The 10,638-nt window shown below is 63.9% G+C and overlaps 1 protein-coding gene across 1 annotated transcript; it reads left to right on the top strand.

The window, feature by feature from the left end:
- The first annotated feature begins 3,484 nt into the window (after nucleotides 1-3,484).
- On the top strand, nucleotides 3,485-8,325 carry EN1 (engrailed homeobox 1). The gene is made up of 2 exons (XM_069780874.1): nucleotides 3,485-4,808; nucleotides 7,464-8,325. The coding sequence occupies exons 1-2, from the start codon at nucleotides 4,100-4,102 to the stop codon at nucleotides 7,778-7,780; spliced, it is 1,026 nt and encodes a 341-aa protein (XP_069636975.1). The 5' UTR covers nucleotides 3,485-4,099; the 3' UTR covers nucleotides 7,781-8,325.
- Nucleotides 8,326-10,638: the final 2,313 nt, after the last annotated feature.

The raw sequence follows: 10,638 nt of genomic DNA, 5'->3' as shown, positions 1-10,638 counted from the left end.
GCCGCAGGCTGGTGCCGTGCGGTGGGAGCGATGCGGCGCCCTCCCGGCAGCCCGACGGCGGGTACCGGGGGTCCCAGCCCGGCTCCCCGGCCCCGCCGCCCCTCGGTTGCTCTCCGCCTCCCGGATTTCATTTTCTCCCTCCCCACGCCAGGAGGGCTGACCCAAGCCCCAGCGCCGAGAGCCGGTGGGGAGGGACATCATCCCGCAAGAGACCCGCACCGCACCGAGGCGCTTCCGAGGGGCAGGGAGCGCGGAGCCCTTTCGGGGGAGCCCTGGGGGTCCTGGCCCCGCTGGACCCGCCGGCGGCTCCGCGGGGCCGGTTTCCCCCCCTGAACCCCCCCCCCCGACGGCAGCGGGCGTGGGGCTCCGCGGAGCCGCCCCCCCCCCCCGCGACGGGCGCCCCGAAACCCAGCGGCACCCGCCAGTTACGGAGGGAACTTTATCCTAAGAAGGGATTTTTTTTTTTTTTAAGCTTCCGTCCTTAAGACGCGGTGTAGACATATTACCCCGATTACTGTAACTATCTGCTAGCCGGAGAGTAATATTTATCTATTTAGATAGGAAGGGTCGCGGTGGAAAAAATATCCAGCCTGAAAATATACATCGTCTTTTCCTTTAACCCCTCCTCATTCATCCAGCCGATCCCCCACCCCCTCCGTACACAAACCTACTCAATTTATAGAGAAGCTTTTAAAATCCAGAACAGTTTCTAGAAGAAGGGAGGACTCCAGATTAAATAATCCCCCCCCACCACCACCCCGTACACACACACGTACATACACACAGTCTTCGCCCCCCCCCCCCCCCCCCGCGCTCAGGAAGGCAAATTAAATAGTTAAAGGCTTCGATTTCTCTCTCTCTCCCTTTTGTTACCCAATTTTGGAACATTTAAGGATGGGTGTGTGTATTGTATTCAATAATAAAAGCTATAGGGCCGCCAGGACATTTATCATCCTATTACTGTAACAAATCCGGGCTCCCAATACATGAAAGGTAAAATGAATTACCGACGTTAAGCCGTCAATAAAGTCATTTCTGTAAATGGTGTCTCCGAAGGACTGCAGCATTATTCAACTAGCTTTATCAGCAGCTGGGAAATTACGTGAAGAAGCTCGCAGCGTGTAATATGGCCCTGCTTACTTTGATTAAGCGTCTTGCCAGGGAATAGTGACAGTGCTTTTGACCAGGTTTTATTCGCCGTCCTGTGATGAACGCCAAGCTGATCAGGCGGAATGAAGAGTAATTAAAACCTATAAATTATCTTTTGCAGCCCTTCTCAAGGCGTCTCTTGCAGGAGAGATAAGGCAGCGAGCCCCCATTTACAGCTCTGAAAGGGACCGCGGCTCACAAAGGCTACGTGGCTAAATGGGATATTGATAGTGTCCTAATTAGAATTTAATTAAGTACCCACGCTCGCTTTTGGGATAAAGATTTCAATTTTGCTAACTTAAATATAAATAAACCCAATTTCGGTGCGAGTAAATGATATGATATTGTGAATGCAGGGGGGGTTTAACATTCATTTAATTGCGGATGAAGCCCTCGATTCCAGGGCTGATTGTGTTCTGCCAGCTATTATTTTAGGGGATTATTGTGCGGCTGGAGGTAACAATCCGGGAACGTTTCCCCGGCACGGAAAATAACCGAGCGTGCCTGGGAGGTGCGGGCGCACACACGCACACGCCCGGGCACCCGGGGAGCTGCTGCCGGACACCCGGAGGGCTCTCCTTCCCTTCCCGGGGCCGCTCAGCCTCCCGAAACCGGAGCCCCGGGGCCGGGCCGTTTCCCCCGGGCCGCCCCCGCGGAGGGAAGGGCAGGCGGCCGGCCAGGCGAGGCGAGGCCAGGCGAGCGCCGCAGCCCAGCGCCGAGGCTCGGGCACCTTACGGATCCTTCGCTAGGAGGTGTCTTTGGAGCAAGGCTCCCGCGCACGTATAGGAGCTATAGGCGGCGGCACGTGACGCCGCCCGGCCCCGCGGAGAGGCGCGGAGCGCTGCGCGGGGGCCCCGCGGCCTCCCCGGCCCCAGCCCGGCCGCCCTTTTTTTGGGGGGGTGTTAAGACTCGGTTACGTCAGGAAGAGAAAACGCCGGGAATTGCCCTTCCCGCAGCCCCCGGGAAACGGCGGCGGGCTGGAGCGCGGCTGCAGCCCCGAGCAGGTGCCGGCCGCCGGCTGGGAAGCGGCCGCGGCTCCCGGCACCCAGCCCGCCGGGACACCCCCCCCCACCCCCCCCACGTCGTGTAAAACGTGAGGTGTCGTGGGACACCCCCCCCCGCCCCCCGCCCCGCTCCGTGTCCCTTCCCCGGAGCAGCTCGGCCCTCCGCGCGGGGCAGCGCCCGGGGCCGCGGGGAGAAGGTACCGGCGGCGGCAGAGCCGAGAAAACCAAAACTAGGCTCAGGGCATTGTCTTTTTTTTTTTTTTTTGTCTTTTTTTTTTTTCCCCTGTAAATGATTTTCTGGGAAAGCTGCATCGCTCCTGAAAAAGTGCCTTTTTCTTCCCACCCTTGAAAATCCTTAAATTTCCCTTCTGCCTCCACGCACGTCCTGAGGTGCTCGCTCTCTGCCAGGCAAAAAAATCCCCCAACCAACCAACAGCAACAACAACAACAAAAAACGGGGGGGGGGGGGGTGGGAAGCAACAAACCGACCCCAAACAAACAAACAAACATCAAAAAGCAGACGAGGAACCACGATACGAATTCAGCTGTGAGCTGGCGGCCGATCTGCTTCATATTCCGAAAAACCCACCCAAACCCCGATAAAGGAACGAACCAGCCGAGCGGCTGCAGCCCCAAGCCCAGCTCACCCGGCAGCGGCTCCTGCCTTTATGATTATTTATTATTTTTATTATTATTTTCATTTTTTATTCCTAAAAAAAAAAAAAAAAGAAAAAAGTTTCGATTCCGGGCAACCCCTACCCCGCTCACCACCTCCCCTCGCTGCCTAACCCCGCCGCGGCAGAATCGAGAATAAAAAGGGAGAAAAAGAGCACCCACGGATATTTTGGGGGGGGGGAAGGAATTAATTAGTGGGGGGGGGCGATAGGAAAGCGCCCGATGACCAAATCCCCGCCACCCGCGGCGGCCCGCGCAGGACACGGCGCGGCTGGAAGAAGTTGTTTACGGGGTTGGCTGGGGGTCGGAGGGTGAGGGGGGGGGCCGATACACGCGTGTAGGTGCGGGCGCGGCGGCCCCCGCCCCGTCGCGGCGCTCCCGCCGCCCGTCCCGTCCCGTCCCCACGCGGTATTTATGGCGGCGGCCCGGCGGGCTCCCATTGGGCGCGGCGTGGGGTGTCAGCGGCGGCGGCGGCGCGCCATTGGCCACCCCCACGTGCGGGGCCGCCTCACGTGCTTCCGGTGCGAGTGAAAAAAGTGTGGCTGAGGGATTTTTTAGGGAGAGTTTGTTGCACGGACCGGAGCTGTCAGAGATTTGGCCTTTTTTTTTTTTTCTTTTTTTTTTTTTGGAAAAAAACCCCCCAAAACCAAAAAAAAAACCCCCAACAAACCAAAAAAAAAAAAAAGAGAGGGGGAAAAAAAAAGAATTAAAAAAAAAAAAATAATAAATCGGCCCGGGCGGCGTGCACCACCAGGCTGGCGGGGAAGGGCTCCGGCAGCCCGCGGCGTGGGCAGAGCGGAGCGTGACAGCGGGGCAGCGCGGAGCCGCCGCGGCGGCGGCGGCAGCAGGGAGATGGGCAGATTTTGACGGGTTTTCGGGGGGCGGGTTTTTTTTTGGGGGGGGGGGGGCCGCGGTGCTGCCGCGCACCTTTTTGGGTTTGGTTTTTTTCCTTTTTTTTTTTTTTTCCTCTTTTTTTTTTTTTTTTGGTGGTGGAAATATAAGCTGGTCGGGAGAAGGGGGAAAGAAGCCCTCGAGTGTCTCCCCGGTTTTGGATCCATCCGTGCGAGGGGGAGAAAAAAAAAATCTCAGCTCCAGCCCAACAAGTGGATTTTATTCTTTTTTTCTTTTTTTTTCTTTCTTTTTTTTTTTTCCTCTTTTTTAAATTTTTCCTCCCCCTTTTCCACCCCGCCACCCACCGGCAAAGTGGGGTGGGCGTGAAGCGGGTGGGTGGGGGGGAAAAGAGGCAGCGATCTCCGTGGCGGGGGCTGAGCATGGAAGAGCCGCCGGAGGGGCACGGCCACCGAGACGCGGCGCCCGGCCCGGCGAGCAGCGGCAGCGGCAGCGATGGCGAGAGCGTCCCCGTGTCCCCCAGCCCCGCGCCCGCCTCCCCCGCCGCGCCCTGCCCCTTGCCCCTGCCCCGCCGCCGCCACCCGCCGCCCCCGCCGCCGCCCCCGCCGCCGCCGCCGCCCCACCGCACCACCAACTTTTTCATCGACAACATCCTGAGGCCGGACTTCGGCTGCAAGAAGGAGCCGCCCGCGCCGGCCGGCGGCGGAGGAGGAGGAGGAGGAGGAGGAGGAGGAGGCAGCCGGGAGCGGGACGGAGACCGGGGGCAGAGCTCAGGTAGAGAAAACGTCAACCCGCTGCTGGCCCGGCCGCCCAACCCGCCCTCCCTCCTCTGCCCGGACTCGAACTGCCGTCCCGACGGCTCCGCGCCGCCGCCGCCCGCCGCCGCCGCCGCCGCCGCCGCCGCCAAAGCCAGCCCCGCCGCGGCGGCGGCGGCGGCGGCGTCGGGGGCGGCCAAGCCCCCCGCCGACGGGGGCGAGACTCACCCGGCGAAGTACGGGGAGCACGGCAGCCCCGCCATCCTCCTCATGGGCTCTAATAATGGAGGACCTGTTATAAAGCCCGACTCGCAACAGCCGCTGGTGTGGCCTGCCTGGGTCTACTGCACTAGGTATTCAGACAGACCGTCCTCGGGTAAGGAACCGCGGCGCATCTGGGAGCTGTTAAAATCGTGACAAGGTCGCCCCCCCCCCCTCCCCTTCCCCTCTTCCCCCCTTTTGCTTTGGCTCCCGGCCTGCTGAGGACCTCGCGTGGGGAGGCGCGGGAGTGGGGCGGGGGGGGGTGTCCTGGGTCACCCGGGGCGAGAGGAAACGCGTGTCCCCCCCCCTCGCCCCCCCACCCCTCCGAGTCTCCCAAATTTGAATGGGACGCCGGGCCCCGATTCGGCCGCTTTTCGGTGCGGAGAGCCGGCGGGGAGCGACCCCCTTCTTCCCCTTGTCCCGCCGCCCGCCCCGCTTTTGCCGCAGCCCCGGGTGTTCCGCAGCGCGGCGGCGTGGGGTGGGAGCGCTGCGAAAAAAAAAAAAGGCAGCGGATTCGGCTGCTCCCTTCTTTGGGGGCTTTTTCTCCCCTTATTTTATTTTTTTCCTGGGTGCTGGTGGCCTTTTGGGGGTGGCGGGGTGGGGGGGAGACCTGAGCCACATGTTGAGCGGCTGCTGGAGGTGCGTGTAGGGGGGGGGGGGTCTCGGAGGGGTTTTTTTCCTAGGAAGGTGGCGGAGGGGCTGTTGGCGGGGGCCTCGGCAGCGAGGCAGAGCCAGGCAGGCCTTTAGGCCGCGCTTCGCCGCGGGAACCGGTGCTCCCCGCCGGGGTTTGGGGCCCGGCTCTCGGGGAGGGGACCTGCCTCTGCCCGCGGCCGCGCCGGTGGGAGCCGCCTGCTCGGCCCCCGGCCCCTTCCACGCTCCTTACGCTCCCCCGGCCGCCCGCGGCAGCCCCTTATTTTATCCCCGTTAGTTTCTATTTTTCATTGTAATTTTTGTTTTTGAAAGAAGCCGAAGGGCGAGGAGAGAGGGGTTCCCCCGTGACACCCCAGGCCGGCAGCCAGGGATCCGCCAGCGTGGGTCGAGGCCGGGGCCGGGGTGGGCTGCCCTGTGCCGGCCCGGGGGTTGCGGGGCCGGTTGCCCGGGGACCGCTCCGGGACGCGGGGAAGGCGGCGCTGCCCGGCCCCGGCCCCGCTCCGCGCTGCCCGGCCTGGCCGCTCCCCGCCGGCGGTCAGTGCGGCACTATGGGCCCAGCCATCTCCATCCCCCGTTATTGACACCTCCAGCGACTTGAAACTCAGAAAAGCCACTTTGATTGACTCGGGTGATTGATGGAGTGATAGAGCTGTCAGACGGCGCGGCCCTCGCTGCCGGCCGGCCCGGCCACGGGTGTTTTTGCTACCGATTCCCAGGGCCGCCGTGCGCCAGGCGTTTTGCACTTGCGCCTTTATTTCTCTTTCCTCCCTTTTCTTCGGGCAGAGGATTCTTATTGCCGCACGTCCTCCCCGAAGCTCCCCGCTCGCCCCGGCCCGGAGGGGAGAAGGGCGAGGGGAGGCTGGCTCGGCTCGGCTCGGCTCGGCCGCGCTCTTTGTTGTGCTCGGAGCCGCTCGCCGGCCCCGGCCGCTTCTCCCGGCTCCGGGGACGAGCTGGCTGCGGCGGTCGGAGGCGCCGGCACCCCGCCGCAAGGTGCCGGGGCAAAGCGATTCCCTCCCCGCGCCCTCCGCCCCTCCGCCGGCCGAGCCCGGGAGCATCCCGCCGGGCCCCGTCCCTCTCCCCGCCGCCGAGCCGCGGGGAAAAAAACCCGGCTTCTGGGGACGGGCTGCGCCGGGAGACGAGCTTTCGGCCTACTCGGCGGCCGGGAGGCCTCGCCGGCTGCGGCTGCGGCTGTTGCTGGCCGGGGGCTGCGGGCCCGGGGCCGCCCGCCGAGCTCGGCAGCTGTCGGGGGATTTTCGTAGATCTCCTTTTCCAGGGCTCCCTCCCCTCTCCGCTCCCCCCCAACCCCGGGCCGGGGTGCAGAGGACGGCGGGTAGCCCCCCGGTCGGGCGCTGCTCCCCCGGGGCCGGGCACGCTTCCCCGGCGAGCGGTTGCGGCACTTCGACTGGCCCCATCCCGGCCTGGGGATGGAGCGGGGAGGGGGGCACTGCTTTCGGCTGGGGGTCACGGAGGGAGCTGCAGGCGCGGCCGGGGGTCCCCGGTAACGATCGGCCGCCGGAGAGCCCGGGCGGCGGCGGGGCTCCGGTGTGGCGGTGGAGAAGGGCCCCCCCGGGGCTGGGCCGGCCTCGCGGAGGGGGCTATCGGCGGCCCCCCCCCCCCCCCCCCCCAAGGCGAGACCGGGGCAGCCCCCGGCCAGGCGGCTTCTCCCGGCGGCTCCCCGGTGCCGGGCCGCGGGGTCCCTGTCCCTATCCCGTCCCCCCCCCCCCAGCCGCTGCCCGGCCGGCGGGCCCCGTCCCCAGGCCGTGCGGGGGGATCGCGGCCGGTCCCGGCGGGGCGGGCGGAGCGGCGCCCCGACGTGTGGCCGGGGCGGGGGGCGAGCGGGGCGCCGCTCCCCTTCGGCGGGGCCGGGGCGGCGGGGCCAAGCGCGGGCGGCGCGGCAAGCTCGGCCCCGGCCTCCCCGCGCCTTCCGCAGCCTTCCCTCCGCCGTGCTGGGGTTGGGGGTGGGGGGACGGGCACACACACACACACGGGACCGGCACAAATTCGCCCGTCGGCCATTTTTCCGGCGGCCGGCGGGGCGGGGGCGGCGGTCGGTCGGTCGGTCGGTCGGTCGGTCGGCGGCGCGGCCCTGCCCAGCGGCGTGTGTGTGCCCTGCCCGCAGGCCCCCGCACCAGGAAGCTGAAGAAGAAGAAGACGGAGAAGGAGGACAAGCGGCCGCGGACGGCGTTCACGGCCGAGCAGCTGCAGCGGCTGAAGGCGGAGTTCCAGGCGAACCGGTACATCACGGAGCAGCGGCGGCAGAGCCTGGCCCAGGAGCTCAGCCTCAACGAGTCCCAGATCAAGATCTGGTTCCAGAACAAACGAGCCAAGATCAAGAAGGCGACGGGCATCAAGAACGGGCTGGCGCTGCACCTCATGGCCCAGGGACTCTACAACCACTCCACCACCACCGTGCAGGACAAAGAGGAGAGCGAGTGAAGGCGGCGCGGCCCCCCCAGCCCTGCGCCGCGGCGCCGGCCCGCCGGCCGGGAGGCGGACAGGTGCTATTTAAAAGCAGATCTATTGTCTATCCATAGTATAAGGACTCCGATTAAGAAAAAAAAATCATAAAATATGAACACTTAAAAAAAAAATTATCTCTATATAGCCAAACAGCATATGACCTTGTATATATTTAATTTCAGGTAAGAAATATGTGTAGCGATCTCTATTTGCTGGACCGTTTCTCTCTCCCCTTCTCTCTCTCTTCCCCTCTCTTTTGTTCGTTTGTTCGTTTTGTTTGCTTTCCCTTTTTTTTTCTCGATGTCCGTTGCTCTTGTTTTACAGTAAATGTCCGACTTTTCTGATCTTTCGTTTGATCTTATTTTTTTGTGTGTGAATTTCTGTCTCTTTTTTTTTTTTTCCCGAGGAAAAAAAAAATTTCTGATCCACAGACTGCGAGACTGAACCCGCCGCTACAAGCCAAAGATTTTATTATGTTCAGAAATCTGTAGTCTGAAATAAAGTGTAGACTGTGTTCAGGATCCAGGCTGGCTGTAATTTTTTATTTTAGTGTATGGATGTTTGTATATATATATACATAAATATAAAAAATAAATATATATATACATACACGATACGCTCTGTATACAGTGCCATTTCGGTGGCGTATCTAGGTTTGGTTTTCGATGGATCAGCGCAGCAATTTTTAAACCGCTCATCCCTTGCTTAAAACCCTGTCTGAGACCTTTGGGGTTTTTTTTATTATTATTTTTATTTTTCTACCCTCTTAAAAAAAATTAATTCTCTTTGGCTGTTGCTATCGTGCCTCACCTCCCTCATCCCCCTTTCTAGCAAGAAATAAAACCCGCCTCGTAAGAACGGTAATACTATATCACCAGCTCCTGCAGGGAAAAAAAATGCCTGAAACCGTCTGGACGTTTCGAGCTCCGGGATGTGTTGAAAGGGGGGATTGCCTGACAGCTCCTTGCCTGGCTCCGAGAGGGTCTGTCTGCTCCCGTACCGAGCTCCCGGCGAGGAGCTCTCCCCGAGCAGCGCAGGGCAGAGCCCCGGAGCCATCGCCGCTCGGCACCGGCCGCTGCGCCGCCGCTCCCCGGGAGCGCTCCCTGCTCCCTGCCCTCCGCTCCCCGCTCCCGGGGCCCGGGCTCACGTCGGCCCGCGTGGGGTGGCGGAGGGCCGGCGGCACGGTGGGACTCCCAGCTGCGGCCCCCGCTCCCTTCTTCCACGCACCCCGGGTTAAATTCGGCCGCGCCCCGGGGAGGGCGGGGGGGCTCTCTTCGCCGCCGGCCCGGGGGACACCGATGAGCCGGGGTCGGGCCGTGCCCCATGGCTTTGTCCTCGGGCCGTCGAGGGCCGCCGGGCCCGGGCCTGGCGCCCACGCGGGCCTCGCGTGGGGCCCCGCGGAGCCGAGGGCGGGCGCCGGGCGTCCGCTCCTCGCCGGCCCTGCGGAAACTGGGCACCGGGGCGGGTGGAGAACCGACGGGCCCCCCGACGGGGCCGTCTGCCGGCTTTTCCTCTCCTTTCCCCTTCTTTCTGTTCCTCTGAATCCCTCCCCGAGGCCCGCAGCCGGCGGGGCGGAGGGGAGAAGCGGGCCGGGGTGAGAGCCGAGCCGGGGGAGCCCCGCTCCTGCCTTCTCCCCCCCCCCCCCCGGAGGACGGGGCAACGCCGAGGCCATGCCCCGGGGGAACGGGACCGGGCGGGCCGGGGCGCGGAGGTGGGCGAGCAGCAGCACACCCGGCCGGCGCAGCCTGCAGCTCGTATCAGGTCTGCAAGCTCCCCCCCCCCGCCTCCCCCGTCCCCCCTCCTCGCCCCGTCGGAGGCATTAGGGGGTTTCCGTCTGTTGGAGGAGAAAGGGAGCAGAGGGGCAGCGGGAGACGGGCTCTGCCATTTTTGTTTGCTTTTTAACTATTTCTGCCTAGCGCCGCAGTTCGCTGTCACCGACCGGGGATGGAGGCGCAGGCCGGGGCTGCCCTGCCCGGCGAGACCCCCCTGCCCTCCGCACCCGCTGCTGGCGGGGCAGGACCCCTCCTCCACCCCATCCCACCCCACCCCACCCCAGCGCATCCCCACCCCATCCCCGCCCAGGCCAGCCCTCCTCTGCCCGCCGAGGGCTCTTCTCTCTGCAGGCCGAGGAGCCGGGGACACTCGGAGGGCTTAAATAAATGTTGTACAGCGCCATCTAAAGTTCTGCCTTTCTTTCTCCCTCGCCTCTTTTCCATGGGATCCAAACGTAAACTTAAATTTTCCGCACCGAGGAAAATAAACCGCCCTTCGAGGTGCGAGCCGCAACCGCTCGGGGTGGGGGAGGCGGGGGGGAGGGGGAGCGGTCGCCGAGATCCCGGCCCGGAGGGGAACCTGCAGGGTTCGGGGGCCGCATTCAGCCCCCCCCGCCTAGTTCAGTCCCCCTTCTCTTGCTGCTGTCGGGGGGGACGCAGAGAGGTTGTCCGTCCGTCCGTCCCCCCCGCTCCGATCTCCGCTCAGTTCTCTTTCTCCTACACCCGCCGCCTCGCACTCCCCTGGAGCTGTACAGGCGAAAACCGTCATTTCTTCTTAAAAACCGGGTAACGACGCTCCCCGAGAGCGTTCCCCGGGCCGGCCCTGCCCGGCCGAGGGCACAGGGCACCGACCCGCTTTGATTTCCCCGCCCGCGGGACACGGGTGATGCCAAGGCTGGCTTTCGGCTCTGGGCCCCCCCCGCTTCCCCCCGCCCTGCCGACAGACCCCCGGGCCCGCTGCCTACCTGCAGCCGGGGACGGGCTCCCCGGGCGCGGGGGTCGCCCGTAGGGTGGGGGGCTCCGGAGGAGGAGGAGGAGGAGGAGGATGAAGAGGGGTTTCCT

Source organism: Haliaeetus albicilla, chromosome 4 (genome assembly GCF_947461875.1).
Source record: "Haliaeetus albicilla chromosome 4, bHalAlb1.1, whole genome shotgun sequence".
NCBI lineage: Eukaryota > Metazoa > Chordata > Aves > Accipitriformes > Accipitridae > Haliaeetus > Haliaeetus albicilla.
The sequence above is the reverse complement of the archived record's forward strand: the minus strand, read 5'-3'. Positions and strand labels throughout refer to the sequence as shown.